The 17,488-nt window shown below is 46.5% G+C and overlaps 1 protein-coding gene across 7 annotated transcripts in view; it reads right to left on the bottom strand.

Moving 5' to 3' along the window:
• Positions 1-17,488, bottom strand: part of CACNA1C (calcium voltage-gated channel subunit alpha1 C) — a 647,971-nt gene that overhangs the window by 125,045 nt on the left and 505,438 nt on the right. For all 7 annotated transcript variants that reach the window (XM_030939233.1, XM_030939228.1, XM_030939229.1 and 4 more), the window contains exons 12-13: positions 8,780-8,940; positions 7,372-7,597 (exon numbers count right to left, since the gene is read on the bottom strand). In XM_030939233.1, the coding sequence (XP_030795093.1) occupies positions 7,372-7,597; positions 8,780-8,940 (387 nt within the window). The remainder of the gene's footprint in view (positions 1-7,371; positions 7,598-8,779; positions 8,941-17,488) is intronic.

The following is a 17,488-nucleotide window of genomic DNA, read 5'->3' on the forward strand; positions in this document are numbered from 1 at the left end:
CATGGGGAGTGTAATCTGGTCAAGAGGGCAAGGTGGTCTGGCCTGGACCTGGGGATGGCCTTAGCAGCGTGCTTCTCTGAGCTTCTGGGCCACAGGGCCCTAGTCACCCAGTGTCATCTAGTTGGCCCCTCCAACCACAGTTGTGTCAGGGCTAGGGAGTCATCCTCACCTGCATCTTCTTAATCTTTCTCCTAGTAGGTGACACCAGTCCATTCCCATTCCAGAGGAGAACCACCCATTGTGTCGACAGCCACACTGCAGGCTCTGGAGTCTGAGCTGCCTTTGCCATAGACCCCTGCCAGGGAACTGGGCATCTGCCAAACAGACCTCCTTAATAATGGCCCTCAATAAGCTCAGAGGCTCCAGGGGGCCTCAGAAGAGTGGGGGCTAGAAGGTGATGGGAGAGCTGGGAAGGTATGGGGCTGGATCTCCTGCTGAAGGCCAGACACTGGTGGGGACATGAAGACATTTCGAGTCTGGGGGATGTGCTAAAGGCTCTCACCTGGAGCTCCGTGGGGCCCGTATATGGCCAAGATTCAGGAGCCAATCTGTCTGTGCTGAATCAGCCCCAGCTCCCATTGCAAGGCCTGGGAAGGGAGCTTCAGGGGAGGAGCAGCAGGAGAAACAAAGAGGGATTGAAGGTGTGCGAGGGAAAACAGCAAGTGCTAGAGGGGCCTCACTGCACTTGAAAACCAAGTGTGTCAAAAATGAGATGCGATTAGTAAGCTGGTATCACGTCCGGATTGAATCTGTCTGAAGCCCTTCTCCCACCCCTCAGAATATGTCAGACTGGGCTGACAAAGAGTAGACAAACTGGATATTGAATCTGGGCGGCACTGAGAGCCACAGGTGGAAGAACCCAATCCATCATGAGGCTGGAAGGCCCACCGTACTGGGGCATTTACTCAAAGAGGACAAAGATTCTGGCCATGTGTATGGCCCACTGTTCTCAATGGGCAGGAATCTTATCTTCCTCAATCTTTTCCATTAAGTAATTTTCTTATAGTCTAGTATAGTCTTCCTGGCCTTTTTTTTTTTTTGTCTTGAAACAATAAGATGAATGATATGCATACGTGTAGCGTACTCCTTAAAGTGATCTCAGATTTTGACAAAACACAAAAAATATATGTCAAGAATTCATTTTCCTCATAATGATACATCAAAGACATCTGCTCCCTTCAGGCATCATGGATGAGTTGTAAGTCCACCCATTCATTGAAGTATTTTGTAATGCAAGTGACAGAGTGATGCTATTATGTTACAAGGACAATATTAATTTGTTTTATTTTTTAAAGAAACTATTCACAAACTTTGGAATTTCAGCTCTCAGTAATAAATTACTTACTATACACCGTCCAGCTGCTCTGGATGTACCAGTGTGTCATGACCTCAGGGTGGAGAACCATTGATTGAGATCCCTGTTCCTGACTCTTGGGCAACGGGCCCTGGGTGAGGGAAGAGCAGCTTGGAATTCTAGAAAGGGAGCCATGAATCCATGTGTACACCAAGCATTATACTACTCTGAATAAACAGCCTGTCTTGCATTGACATTACCACTTTTCAAACACACACAGATGTATAGGAATTTAAATTTAAAAGCTTTACTGAATTCATAGTAGCTCTTACCTTGATGTGTTTTCTCAGTCAAAAACTATCAAAAGTACCATCTTGACAGAATTAGAGAACACAGTATGGAGAAGACAGTGGAGATGTAAGAATCAAGTTTTTTGGCTGGGCAAGGTTGTCAGTCAAGTGGGAGGATCTCTCAAGACCAGGAGTTTCAGACTAGCCTGGGCAATATAGTGAGACCCCATCTGTACAAAAAATAAAAATATAGCCAGACATGGCACTTATAGTGCCAAGTTACTTGGGAGGCTGAGGCAAGGGGGTAGTATCACTTGAGCCCAGGAGTTTGAGGCTACAGTGAGCTATGATTATGCTACCACGCTCCAGCCTAGGTGACAGAGTGAGATGTGAGATCCTGCCTTGACAAAAGAAGAGGGAAAAGAAGAAGAAGAAAAGGAATAAGAAGGAGGAGGAGGAGGAGAAGGAGGAGGAGGAGGAGGAGGAGGAGGAGAGAAGGAGTAGGAGAGAGGGAAGAGGAACATGAGGAGGAGGAGGAGGAAGAGGAACAGGAGGGGAAGAGGGGGGAGCAGGCGAGGATAGGAGGAGAAGAGGAGGGAAGAGCGGAAAGGGAGGAGGAAGAGGGAGGAGGGCAAGGGGGGGGAGGAGAGGAAGAGGATGAGAGGAGTGCGGCCGGGCGATGGAGGAGGAGGAGGAGGTGGCGAGAAGGGGAGGAGAGGGAAAGGAGAAGGCGCGGCGGACGAGGAGGCGGACGCGGAGCGAAGAGACAGGCGGCGCGGAAGGGCGGAGGCCCAGGAGGAGCAGGAGGAGGACAGGAGGAGGAGAGAAGGAGGAAGAGGAGGAGGAGGAGGAAAAAGAGGAGGCGGAGGAGAAGGAGGAGGAAAGGAGGAAGAGGAGAAGGAGGAGGAGCAGGAGGAGGAGGAAGAGGAAGAGGAGGAAGAGGAGGAGAAGGAGGAAAAGGAGGAGGAGGAATAATAATAAAGTTTTCTAAATGCACACGAGGGCAGTATTTTAGGAGAAGAAAGCAGACCAAGAGCAGCAGTAGGAAATTAGGCCAGTGGTTCTTCAAGTGAGGTCGGTCATTGGACCACCAGCATGGAACTCTCCAGGAGTTGCTGGCCAAAATCTCTAGAGATGAGCTCCTTAATGAGCTCCTTCATGGGTTCAGCTAAGTTTAAGAATTGCAATCACTGGTTCAGACTACATTGTAAAAATAAAAAAAAAAGAGGAAATTTCTTCTACATATGAGTAGCAGCAAGACGTTGCAAAGTATTTTCCAAGATATTTTAAAAGAAGAAGAACACATGCACTTGTCTGATGGCAGGACCATGCACAGATGACTCATTTCAAGGTTCAGCTGAAGGGAACACAATGTCTACTCCCAGCCCATATTTTAGGCATTTTTCTTGGTCACTGTCACCCAGTCCCAAGGCTGGGGCTGGAGACAGGCTTATGGGATTTCCCAACCTCATTAGTCTCTTTGTTGCTTTCCGAAAACTCCCAGAGGCTTTGGAGACTTGAAAATAGGAAGGTGACGGCCTTTGCCAAAGTCACTTTCAATTAGACAAGGATTTATTTTCTGTTTATAGACTTCATAGAGATCTGATAATACTACTACTCTTTCTTGTAGAGGGACTACAGGAAGCTCTCTGATTAAGACAGATTTTGAAAAATAGTTTCTTGGCAATATCTTCAGATTAGAAATAAATTGGTGATTAAAAATAGAATGAATGTTAAATCTTTTCAAGATGTCATAACAATATATAGCAGCAAGATTTCTTTTCTATAGAAATATACATATATATAACCCAAAACAGGGACTTTTGAGAATTATTTAAGAGGCATTGAAAACTCCAAGTTAAAAATAGCTTTTACCAGACCCCAGGAGGAGCAAGTAGAATCGGCAATTATCTAACAAGAACCAGGGCATAAAGATCCTTTAAGTCCTGTCTCAGGGAACTAGACAAGAAGACAGGTCAGCTCTCAGCTCTGCGGTGCACAGCAGTGGTTACGAGCACAGCACCTCAAGTCAGACCCACAGACTTGCCTTGCCTTTTAATCCCAGTGTTACCTCTGAGCAGTTTTGTGACCCTGGGCAACTGACAACTCTCTAAGCCTCAGTTTTCTCATCTGCAAAATGGGAATAAGAATAGTAGCAGCCTACCCTCATCCTCAAGTAGGTAGTTGGGAGGATGACTCAAGCTAACATTCGCAGGCCTCTGGCTCACCCTGTCTGGCACAGAGTAAGCACTGGTGCATGGTAATCATTGCTGTTATAAGGATTTCTACCACTTTTACTGTAAAACCAAGGACTTTCTGTAATGCCAACATATTCAGGACACTTAGGAAGAGCTCTCTTTCGATGGGGTCAGAGAGGGAAAGAAGGCTGTTGCTTAGGAGCATTAAACTTCTGGATTGTAATTGTGCATATCCATTAAGTCCCTCATCTGAGATTCAACCTTCTCCAGGAGCTACCTCCTGCTCCCAATTTCTCACAGCGGTAATTCCCGCACCCACCACACTTTGCCAGCTCATTATATTCTGTCTTAGATTTTCCTTTAATCTCTTCATGTGCACAAACTCCATCTCCCCAACCAGACTATACACTTCTCCTGGGTTTAGTTCATGCCACACACCTTATTTTTTTATTTTTTCCATCTCTCCGAGCTCAATACACAGTATATACATGGTGGGTAAATAAGTAAGAATAAGAGTATGTGAATATGTAGGTCACTATTAGCTCTCTTCTCCTTCTTCCTTCTAATAATAGCAGTCATAATATTAGATTAATAATAAAAGCTTCTGCATATTGAGTCCTTTCTGTGCACTAAATGAAACACCTTAAATGCCTACCTCCCTGGACCATCCACAACACCATGTGACCATACTCTGGGTGTCTGCCAAGAGAATTGTGATGACAAGAGTAATACCTAGGGACACTTTCCAGCCTCACCTAGCCAAGTTCAGAAACATGCTCTGAGTGAGGTGCCATCAGCCCTAGATCCTGAGCAGAAGACATCAACCTCCATCCCTTTTCACCCATCACAATCCAGCTGATGGTTTTAGAGCTCCTGTTATCAAACGTTCCCCAAAGCAGAGATTTTGGGAGCTCCCAAAGCAGATTTTTAAGGACAAGGGACTTGTACCTTTGAGGGGCACAGGCTGAAAATTCCTTCCAACTGTTGTTTCCTGTCTGTCTTCTAAGGTTGACCATAATGCACATTAAGAAATGTATATTATACTGCAAGTCAAGTCTGTATTTCAACTTTTTTTTTTTTGAGACAGAGTCTTGCTCTGTTGCCCAGGCTGGAGTGCAGTGGCACGATCTTGGCTCACTGCAAGCTCCACCTCCCGGGTTCACGCCATTCTCCTGCCTCAGCCTCCCGAGTAGCTGGGACTACAGGCGCCCGCCACCAGGCCCGGCTAATTATTTTTGTGTTTTCTTTTTAGTAGAGATGGGGTTTCATGGTGTTGGCCAGGATGGTCTTGATCTCCTGATCTTGTGATCCGCCCGCCTTGGCCTCCCAAAGTGCTGGGATTACAGGTGTGAGCCACCGCGTCCGGCCGACCCTCTGATGTTTTTCTATTCTATTTCGTTCTTTCTTTAAAAATGATGCTTGAGAGAATGTGAAGAAATTGGAACCCTTATACATTGCTGATGGAAATGTAAGATGCTTTAGTCTCTTTGGAAAACAGTTTGACAGTTCCTCAAAATCTTAAACATATTGTTACCAAATAATCTAGAAATTCCACTCTGAGGTATGTATCCAAGAAAAACAAAAGCGTACATCTATAGAAAGACTTGAACATGAATGTTCATAGCAGCATTATTCATAGGAGCCAAAACATAGTAACCACCAAATGTCCATCACTGACAAATGAATAACCAAAATATAGTATATCCATCAATGGAGTATTATTCACCATAAAAGGAAACAAAGTACTGATCTATGCTACAACATGTATGGCCCTTGAAAACGTTATGCTAAGTCAAAGAGGCCATCACAAAAACACATATTATAAGATTTCACTCATATGAATGGTCCAAAATAGGCAACTCTGTAGAGACATAAAGTGAATTTGGTTCTGGGAGGGAAGATGGGGGAAATGTGGAATGGGTATAGAGTTTCTTTCTGGGGTGATGAAAATATTCTACAACTAGAACGTGGTGATGGTTGCATAACTGCTAATATAAAAAACAATTAAATTACACATTTAAGGGCTAAATATATGGGGTATGAATTATATTTCAGTAGAGCTGTTTTAAAATGATGGTTGTGATCCAAAAAATTGATTCCACCACTCCCAGTGGTCACAAGTCAGGTGAAAACCATTGTCCTAGAGAATGGTGCCCCTCAGCCCTGTCCTCATCATGAGAGTCACTGCTTGGCCTAGACAGTGAGGGAGATGGCCTGCTGTGGGTAGGTGCTGGACTGATATATGGAGGGGTGGCCATGTGGACAGAGGGTGAACGCCATCTGCAGTGCAGTATCCACAGCCCTTTACAGTGGCTGGATCTTGATCACATTTTCAGCAGAACTTGTCCTGCTAGAAGACTACATTTCTCAGCCTCCCTAATAGCTCAGGTGCCCAAGAACAGAAGCCCTTGCTGAAATTTCTGGAAGATTTCTTCCAATTTGTTTCATTGTGTTAAAATAGACATAAAATTTACCATCTTAACCTTTTTTTTTACTGTAGAATTCAGTAGTGCTAAATACATTCACACGCTTGTGAAACCACCACTACCCTCCACCTCCAGAACCCTTCTCACCTTGCAGAACCGAAGCTCTGCACCCATTAAACACTGACTCCCCACTGCTCCCTCCCTGCAGCCCTGGGCACCCACCATTCTGCTTTCTGTCTCTATGAATCTGACTACTCTAAGATCTGCGTATAAATGGAATCATACAATATTTGTCTTTCTGTGACTGGCTTATTTCACTTAGCATAATGTCCTTAAGTTTCATCTACTTTGCAGCATGTGTCAGGATTTCCTTCCTTTTTAAGACTGAATAATATTGCACTGTATGTATGTACAGACCACATTTTAAAAATACATTCATCTGTCTAAGGCAGTTGGGTGTGCAAATATCTCTTTGAGATCCTATTTCAATTATTTTGGGCATATACCCAGAAGTGGAATTGATGGATGAGAGGGTAATTCTATTGTTAATGTTTCTAGGAACTATCATACCATTCCCCACAGTGGCTGCATTTTACACTCCCACCCACAGTGCACAAAGGCTCCAATTTTTCCATGTCATTGCCAACCCTTAGGATTTTCAGGGTTTTCGACAGCAGCAGTCCTAATGGGTGTGTCTGGGAGTGACTTCTGGGAGTGGAGAGGCTGACTCGGCCAGGGTGGTCAGCCCTTTTACTCCTTTCTGTTCTTCCCACCTCCAATTTGAATGTGATGGCTCAGTCTCCAGAAGCCAACTTATGACCCTGGAGAGGAATCAGCACCACAGCTGGTGAAGCACAGGAGAAGAGACTGAGTCCCTGACCCTTTTCTGGAAGCCACTTCAGCTAGCTGCCTCTGGACTTTCTTTCCGTGGCTGAATAAGTCCCTAGCTCGCTTACACTACTGAGTTGAGTCTCTGGTATTTGCTAATTTCCAAATGATGTGCCATCTAAATGAACACAAACTACCCCCACTGCATGTGAACTTTAGAGACAACCTTTGAGGAAGAACAGCCCCGCTCCCACCTAGGCCTTGCCACCTCCCTTGCCCTCTGGAAGAACTTCTCCCTGAGTCCCCTCTCCAAAGTGAGAGGAGATGCCCGGTACCTCGTGATCTTGAATATCCTCAGCAACCGGACACATCTGAGCACGGAGATGCCCAGCGGGGACATGATCTTGGTCTCCACCAGGATGGTCTCCAGGATGCCGCCACACACGACGAAGCAGTCAAAGCGGTTGAAGAGGGACACGAAGTAGGCCTGCAGGCCCAGGCTGTACATCTTCAGGAGCATCTCTGCCGTGAACAGGGCGAGCAGGGCCTTGTTCGCTGTGTCTGGCAGGCCCAGGAGAGGGATGAGATCCGAGCAGGGCCAGAGGAGGGCAGAGAGAGAGGCAGGGAAAGGAAATATAGTAATTATCTCCACTGGAAAAAAGATCCCCCATGACACCACTGCCATCCACCTTGGCCAAAACAGAACAGTTAGGGCCACGCCAGTGGGAAGGGCTCTCTCGTCATAATCCTAACAGACATTTACTGAGCATCTCCCATGCACCATAGGCTCAGCACACACAAGCTCTCCTCCTCATAGCAGGCCTGTGGAGATGGCACCCCCATCATCATGCCCATTTTCAGAGATGAGAAAGGAGGTTCAAAGACGTGAGTAATCTGCAGGCCAAACAGCCAACAGTTGGAGCTGCACTGTCTGAGTCTGACTTCTCCACCACCAGACCCCCTGCCTCCCAGGACTCTGGAATGCAGCTGTGGAGGATGGGGCCAGGTCTTCTTGACTGCTCAGCAATGATGATGAGGCCTGGCTAGCAGGACCCTCGTCTAGGGGCCCAAGGAAGGCTAATGAGAATGAACGACCCATTGAAGACAGTGCCTTGTGCTCAGGCCCTATTCTCTTCTCTGCCTTCCATTGAAGACAGTGCCTTGTGCTCAGGCCCTGTTCTCTTCTCTGCCTTCCATTGAAGACAGTGCCTTGTGCTCAGGCCCTGTTCTCTTCTCTGCCTTCCATTGAAGACAGTGCCTTGTGCTCAGGCCCTGTTCTCTTCTCTGCCTTCCACTGAAGACAGTGCCTTGTGCTCAGGCCCTGTTCTCTTCTCTGCCTTTTTGCTCACTCCATCCTCACGTGTTCTGGTTAAGGCCACCTCGGGGCTGCAGGAAGGCTCCCAGGTATTTAAAATCCATGCTGGGAAGTTGGCAGCCAGGGGTCTGAGACAGGCAAACAAGCTGCAGCCCCTTTCCTCATCACCCGGGCCCAACAGTGACTTTGGGGCAGGCTGATGGTGTGGGCCCAGTCAGGGAAGCCGTATCTGTTTTTAACAAGGTAGTGCATTTTATTGTGGGGCTTTAGAACTGCTAGGCCCTTGTTATCTCCAGCACAGCACCTGCCAAGAGCCCCGACCATTGGCTGCTTTCCCATCTACTTTCTGCCTGTGGTTATGCCCTCCCCTGGGCCTTGGGGCTGAGTTACCAGGAGGAAACCAGGGCAGAGCTGGGGCCGCCGCTCACCTTGGACTTCTGTGAGCCAGTGGGGCTGGTTGTAGTGCTCAGAGGCAATGGTGAGCGTGTTGAGGAACACCAGGAAAATCACCAACCAGTAGAAGACATTAGACTTGACTGCAGCACGGCACTTTCTTCTGCAGAACCGATTCCACCGACGCCAGTAGCGGCTGGAAAGGGGACAAGGAGAGAAGGATGGGGATGCCTGTGAATTCAGGTTTCCTCCAACCCAAGATGCAGCCCCGTGGCTCTTCTCACCCCTCGCTGACCTGGCCTTGCTAGAAGAGCCCAACCTGGTGGCAAGAAGCCCAGCTTCTCACCCAGCTAACCAGGCCCTGCTGCCTTGAGGATGCCCCTGAACTCCTCCAAGCTTTAGTTCTCCCATCTGTGAAACGGGAAGAGGGCCAACCTCATGGGGTTATTGTGGGGATGGATCAAATCCCTTTTAATGCATCTGGCTGTTTTGAAGTAGAAGGTGCTCAATAAATGGAAGTTTTTTTTTTTTTTAAATTGTTGTAAAACGGCATTCTTAGAAATAGTGTTGCAAGCAATAAGAGCGTTCTTAGGAACAGTGGTGGAGGGGCCCAGTACCACATCGGGCACTTCTCATGCCTTCTCTCCAATTCTTTCAGTAACTCTGCAAAACATGCATCATCCTGATTTTTGTGGAAGAGAAAACTAAGGGGCCGGGGAGGCTGTGTACCTCGACTGGTACCACAGCGGGCAGAGCCAGGCGTGGTTTTCTGCCCAGCCTCCTGGCCCTGACTCTGCGTGCTGCATCCACATGGTAGAAGGGGTTCATCTGGAGCACAGGCTCTTTGTTTTTCTGGGTTATAGAATCTTTCCAGAATCTGATCAGTGTTTAGATCTGCCTTGCAGAAACATGGGCACACACCCCCACACACACCTTTCCATGTGAGCCCATGCAGCACACAGACCCCTTGAAGCTCATTCATGCTCCGTGGACTGTTCCCAGTATCTTGGTTCAGGGGCCTTTGTCAGTGATTCTCAAACCTGGCTACACACAGAATTACCTAGGGAACCCTCTCCAGAACCCCACTGGTCCGCAAGCCCCAACACCAGACCAATTAAGTCTGATTCTCTAGGGGGTTGGGTATTGTTAAGGTTCCCCAGGTGGTTCTACTGTGTAATGATGGTTGAGAACCACTGGCTAAGATGATCCTAAAGAAACACATTTTAAGATTCTATGGTGGAGGTGTTTTCATTTTCCTGATACAGAGAACATACACAGCTCTATTTGGTTGAATTCAGTAGACGACATGGTTAATAAATGGCTGCAGTGTGCAAGGAGCGAGGAACCACAGCTGAAGAGGTGCTGAGGAGACTGCAGGGGCCATGCTGAGGGCTTGGGGAGGGGAAAGGACATGATCAGGTTGGATTGGAACACCCCCCCAAAAACAGCCCCCCTGTCACCTTCCAGACCAGGGACAGTATGAGGAATTCTCTTCCTGTTCTCCAGGTTAGAGATAATGAAGGCAATAGATTTATTAATGGCAAAGATGACACAGAGCTGGCAGCAATTTTGGAGGCAGAATCAACAGGCCCTTGAGATGAGAGGATGTGCAGAATAAGAGAGACAGGTATGGAAGGGAGGCCAACATTTTTAGCTGGGGCGATTTGGGAGAGCGGCACAGAGGAGGGCCAGAGGAGGGGGAGTAGAGCTCCAGGCAGAGGGGTCAGTTATGAGAAGTGTGGGGTGCTTAGCTCTGCACATGCCTTTGGGGCACCTGTAGGGCTTGTACGCAGACCCACCAGGCATAGAAGATGCAGCTCCTGCTTGGGTAATGAAGGCAGGAGGAGAAATAAAGTAGAATCCTGGTGATAAAGTCCATGAATATCTGTATTTTTCCATAAAATGATCTCCTTTCTATGAATCTCTCTAGTCTAGACAGACATTCCTCTAAATAAGCATGCAGAATCTGCCTCAGGGCAGAGATTTCAAACCTCACACTGCAGCCCATTAGTGGGTCATGAAATCTATTGAGGTCATACGTGGCACTGAATAAAGGAATAGAGTGGAAAATATCACAGTGCCTATCATATCATAAGGAAACTGCTTTTTAAAGTAAGCAGTAAGGAAAATATTTTTTACATAAAACTTTGTTTCCGGGGTGTGTGTGTGTGGCATACTAAGTCTGGATGTGAAAACTGGCCCTCCAGTTCAGCATGAGGAAGCTGAACTGAGGTCCTCTATTCTAAATCAGAGTCCATGGCATGAGTCCGTTTCTCCAGTCTTCCTGCCAGAGATGACCATCAAGCCTCAGCCTCACCTCCTGGGTCAGGTTATGCTGGTGGTAGAACAGCAAGTCCTATCTGTGTGAACCTGCTGGTCTGTGAATAGCCTATTCCTTTCCAGCCCCTGGGCACGTAGCAGCACCATACGTGGGTGTGCCCCAGGGGGCAGGGACAGCTCTGTGCTGTGTGCACTGCCCTCAGCCTTGGTCATCTACTTCCAGAGCAGAAGCTCCTCCAAACATCAGCAAACTCCAAGATGCTAGGGACAACTAGTGTTCCAAGGTTCCAGGATGTGGACCTCAGCTGTTATGGATCCCTGCACCCACCCCCCTCAAAATTGCCTCTTGGAGTAGCCTGACTTCATCTACCTTTCTATTCTGTCATTTTTCTATCGATGGTCTGCAGAAAATCCTGTTACCGAGCCTTTGCTAAATCTAGGATGAGGTTAGGAGAATGAAGAGTAATCTAAGAAGGGTACTCTTTCCTCAGGACTGCAGGGAGAATTTAGTTTTTGGCCTGAGGAGCAGGGAGGGGAGAAAGGATGAATCCGAGTAGTGTTCTGCTCTGGCTTGAAGGCCATCTCCAGTGCGGGCCACACCTTACACGGGACACTTGCCTACCACTTGGAAAATCCACTACACAGGGAAGCAGGTCACCAGGTGTAAAATATGGTTTCCAATCCGTATACTGAAGAGATATCTGCACTCCTATGTTCACTGCAGCACTATTTACAATAGCCAAGATACAGAATCAAGTGAAGCGTCCATCAGCAGATGAATGGAGGAAATGCGGTACGTGCACACACTGGAATATTGTTCAGCTATAAAAAAGAATGAAATTCTGTCATTTGCAACAACATGGATGGAACTGGAGGCCATTATATTAAGTGAAATAAGCCAGGCACAGAAAGACAAATTGTGATATTCTCACTCACAGGTGGGAGCTAAAAATTAAAGCAATTGAACTCATGGATACAGAGAGTAGAATGATGGTTACCAGAAAAGCTGGAATGGGTAGTGGAGATGCTAAATAGGTGAAAAAATATAGTTAAATAGAATAAATACGATGTAATATTTGATCGTACAACATAGGAGAGAAGGATGGTGACTACAGTCATAATTTATTGTATATTTTAAAATAACTAAAAGAGTGGAATTGGAATGTTCCTAATGCAAAGCAATGATAAGTGCTTGACGTGATGAATACCCCAATAACCCCGGTTTGATTTTTACACATTTTACACCTGGATCAAAACGTCACATGCACCCCATAAATATATACACCCATTAGTGCCCATAGTCATTAACAATTTAAAAAGTTATGATTTCTAAATGCACTTTGGGATTCTTGCACCCCCAGACATCCTGCCCTGGATCCGAGGGAGGATGGTGGAGGGTGGACGGAGGGACAAAGGAATGGGACAATGAGTCCCACATGGTCCTCTTGAGAGGAGACCTCTGACGTTTGCCCAATCTTGATACTAAACAGTCTTATCTTGCAGGGCATGCCACCGCTTCTTTCCTGTGATTGTGATTATTGATATTGTACAGAAATTTGGCAAGTAGTTTTTTCTCCTAAAAAATGAATTTTCAGGACAAACTCCTATCTGATCTTAAACAGCTGACAGTGAAGTTTGCAAAGAACATGTTTTAAATAGATACAATTTCAAGTTCCAGAAATCACTGATAATTGTTGACAATTGTTATTCAGAGTCCAAGGCAATCAAGGTTACTTTCTTTACGGTATGCAGAGCTGTCTTAGAGTGGGTTTAATATGAGAACTGGATTATGCCCCTCTTTCCTCATGGTTGGGGGTAGTGGGTATGGGTGCTGGGTGGTCAGGCCTGTCCCATGGGTCTGGAGCTGCTCTGCAGAGACCGCTGAGGAGTGGCCGGAGCCGACAGGACGGTGTCCCTTTAAACTGGGGTGCTCCTGAGCAGACCCATTTGGGAGAGTCACATGGATTTGGGCTGGGGTGGGGGTGGGGTAATTACTATCCAGAGAAAGTATTTAAAGATAATTATACACCTCCCACTCTTCAAAATATAGCTTTGCTTGACAACTGGTTTCCTGGCAACACTTCCTACTGTATAATAAATGTAATGGTTTATTAGAATGTGTAAATTTATTTGTGTTTACATATGCATGGAGGATACAGAAATTAAATGATAAAATAGGGAGGAGAAATTTGCCTGCTATTCATGTTCCCTTCACACTAACTGGAAGTCATTTTCTCTAAAAATAGAACCTTCCATATGTAGACACAGGAGAGAAGGATGGTTACGAATGGGTCTCATCCATGTCTCTAAACTTCGGGATCACTGCATTCCCAGGGGAAACTTCTGCTCTCGCAGCCCCAGCTCCGCCTGCCCTTCACCCTACACTGGACCTTCCTCTTGCCTGTCCAGCTGCACGGCAAGTCCTCCCAGCTACCGGAAACTCCACCTTTGCTCCATCCTCTCTGCCCTGCCCCTCCTGTGGGGCTCACACTGAGTCCCAGCTTCTCCGTGATGCATGCTTCTAGTCTTCTCAGCCTTGGCACTCTTCAGTGCTTACTGTCTGCATTACTCATTTTAGTTACACATTCAAGAAATAGTTACTAAACACCGACCATGGAAGGGTACCAGATACCCAGCAGCTAGCACGATGCTCACAGGCCTCCTCTGTGTAAAACCTACCTAGAGACACAGACCACTAAGTGAGCAGTCACAGCAGGGCCTAAGTGCTGGGCGGGTCCACAAGGGAGCACACAAAAGGACACCTTAGGCAAGAAGGGTCCCCAGAGGAAATGACTATTTCCTTGTATTGTCAGTTACCTTTTATTTGTATGGTCCTGCCTCTCCACAGAGCTCACAAGACCCACGAAGGAATGGGGCTGTGTCTTACACTTGGTTACAGACCCACGGGACTCAGCACAGTCCATCCTGCACAAGAACCCCTGGCTGATGGCATGGTTGAGCAGCAGAGACGAACTCTACGCAAATGGACCACCTCCCTCTGGAAGACAAGGCTGAAGATTCCCAGAGCTCTTGTGAACCAGGGCTCAGGGTGGAGGTGAGGAGAGGGCAGTGCTCCTAAAATACCTAAAATAGTTTGCTTGATACGCAATGGTGGACAGGCATCTGAAATTGTAGACAACATCAAAATGATGGGCCCTGCACGCTCCTTCTAGTGGCTAGAGTAAGTTTCCAATTTTTTAAAAATTTTTCACCAGAACCAACAACAAACAGCACAGAAAATCATTAAGTTTAATTCTCTTGTAAATAAGTAACTTTATGAAGGACTATTAGAGATTGGGGCAAATTTGGATTTGTGCCTTGTTGCTGCTGGTATGGCAGAAGTGAAGAGAACATTGGAAGCACATTTCACTGAAGACTGGGCAAGCCAGTCCTCCAAATTTTAGAACCCCTTGAGGTTCACTTCAGAACTCCATAAAGTTGAGCTCCAGAAGCTCCAACTTGTCTAATTAATCCCTTCAGGTTGCAAAAGACTTCCTGCATCATTTGTTTCCTAACTGTTTACATTCTATTCTGAACAGTGAGCTCCAGATGCCACAAATCTCTTATTTTAACTAATTCCTCTAAGTGAAAACCTGGATTACCAAGCGAATACTCTACTATGACTGTAATATACTATGGCTGTAATCCATTAATTGGCCAAATTTTCCCTAAAGGCTCCATTCCTATACTTCCTTTAAAGAAACATGACTTTGGATCATTCTGTTTTGCAAATGGAATAGGCCAGTTTGAGACTCAAATTCCATTATGTGTAATTGTTACACTGTTTCACCTAACTTGAGAAAATGATTAGGAATCCTTTCAAAATGTTGGTGGCATTTTCAATCTATTTGTAGCCTTTGATATTCCCTAAGCAGACACCATCAGTGAACTGCTGAATCCAGATCAGACAGCTGCTGGGTGATACCTGCTCATGTGTGAAACCTCCAGGGCCATGTGGCCTTGTGTGGCAGCCGCTAGCAACATGCAGCTACTGTGCATGGGAAACGTGGTCAGTCCAGACTGAGATGTGCAGTACTGGCAAAACACACTGAATTCAAAAGACTTAGCACAAAAGCATGAATGCAAAATATCTCATTAATACTTTTTATATGAATTACATATTGAAATAGTAATGTTTTAGAGACACTGGTTTAAATCAAAGAAATTTCCTGTTTCTTTTTATTTTTTAACCTGCCTACTAGAACATTTTTAAAAGTACATATGTGGCTTGCATGATATTTCTGTTGAATAGCATGGCTCTAGAGTTATGCACTCTGTGGACACACTAGCTATACAGGAACAGGGTTTACTATTCCTGGGCAGAACCTCATCACTAGGATGGCACAGGGATTGGCAGCAGAGCCCCTGGGTATGAGGTCTGACTCAGCCATACTAGAGCCTTGTGACCTGGGCCTCTCAAAGCCTCAAGATCCTCATCTGGAAATGAGTTTCGATGATAGTGCCAACCTACTAGCTGCAAGCCTTTAGGAGAACAAAATCTGCTGTCTGCATTGCTGTGGTGTGTTGAGGGGTGGCTGCAGAAGAAGGCGGCCTTCCCAGAGGCAGATGATCAGGGCTGAATGGGCAGCATGTAGCAAAGCCTCAGGGCCAAGGGAGACTCCAGAGGTTTACAGGCACCAAAGCTCTTTCCCTCTTGTTCAAAAGCACAGCTTGCACCATAGATCACTGGATGAAAATAATGTTGCCGGAGTGTTCCAGGCAATCTCTAACTCGAGACACAAGTATGCAATTTTCCCTTCCATCCTCTGGATCATATTCATTCATTCATTCATTTATTAATTTATGATTTAACCACTTGCATGAAGTGAGAATGATATTTTGGAAATATTTTCAAGTGTATTTTTAATCCCTTTACTCTTATTGTGTGGGGCTTTGGAACTGCTAAAGCACAACATGCTTTTTCAGCTTTGACTGTCAAATTAGATACTTTGTTTGAATCTGTGTCAAGTCTATTGTCTTACTGGGGCAAGATCATTCATTTATTAATTCACTCACTCACTCAGCAAATATTTATTAGGTCCTTGTTACATACCAGCCACTTCTCCAGATGCTGGAGATAAAGCAGTAAGAGCCAAGCATTACTGAGAGAGAGAATTTTTTTTATATATATATTTCTGGAGCTCTTTCTCTGTAATAAGAGCCAGAGCTGATGGGCCGGACCCTAGATTTTTTATGTAGACGAGGTCTTGGTTTGAGAGAAAAAGGAACTGGGAAAAAAGCCTGTATTTTCCAGTCCTAGTGAAATGGGAGAGAAAGAATGTGTCAGAAGTGGAGCAACAGTCAGACACCAGGGTCCTCACTTAATTTTTAGCCCTTGGGCACCACACCTCAAGAGGTTGGCAGGGGGTTGCTTTAGAAACACCCAGATGACCATGGGGAGGCCCAGGGACACTGGGGCTGGTGGAGTACCTTGGCAGACCCTCGGAGGTCAGCCCTTGGCTTGAAGCTTATCCTGGCTATTACAGAGGGCCTGATGGGACACCAGGAGGCCAATGAGCCTGCCATAGTGCTGCTGCCTCCCCCAGCTCCTTCAGAGAGCGTCAGGGACTTCGACGTGTCCGTGTGCTCAGCTGAGGTGTAGAGGTGCTGAAGTCAGTGGGCCAACAGAACTCAAGGGTCAGAGAGCAGAGGTGGAGATTTCAAGGCCAGAGGCAAGCAGAGGGCATGGACTCCAGCAGTGGATGCCCTAACCAGATGGACCTCAGTGGGTACCAGTTCAGACAGCAGTCCAGCCTAGCCCCATGCAGCAGAGATGAGCAAGCATCCAGAGGGCTCATGTGGCTCACAGGACCAGCCCTCATCATTCCCTGCTTCCTGGAATCGCAAAGTCCCTCTCCCCCATGTGTCCAGCTCCATCTAAGAGAGGAGCTGGGACAGAGGCAATCGGAGAGACGAATCACTTGACCTTAAGGGACTGTTTAAAATACAGCACTGGGCTACATTTACTCAGCTTGACGAAAATGTCTTTATGCTCCTGCCTTGTAGTAGGTAGGGCTAGGGAATCAAGATTAGCTCAATGATGAAAAACAACCAATATTTTTTGGTAGATACACGCTTTGTGGGAGTGAATTCACATTCTCCCTGCACGCGTCTGTCCACTACTTCATTCAACACACATGTACGGACATTCACCACTGGACTGGCACTGAGCTGGGTGCTCTGAAAGTAACCCCTGTGAGGCATGCAGGCAGAGCCTCTGGGGGCAGGGGACTGTGAGCCAGTAATCCGAGTGTGATCTGCTGAGTGCTGTGGCAGAGACACCAGCAAAGCACCAGGGAAGGGGGAGCTGAGTAACTCTCCCTGGAGCTTGCAGAAGGTATTTTCCAGACCCAGCGAAATGGGAGAGAAAGCAGTAACATGGAAGCAGTAACATCTGAGGGTCTGAACAGAAGTCTGAGTTCTCCAGATGAAGGCCTAGGGGACATGGTTATTTAAGTGGAGGA

This window comes from Rhinopithecus roxellana, chromosome 10, assembly GCF_007565055.1.
Source record: "Rhinopithecus roxellana isolate Shanxi Qingling chromosome 10, ASM756505v1, whole genome shotgun sequence".
NCBI lineage: Eukaryota > Metazoa > Chordata > Mammalia > Primates > Cercopithecidae > Rhinopithecus > Rhinopithecus roxellana.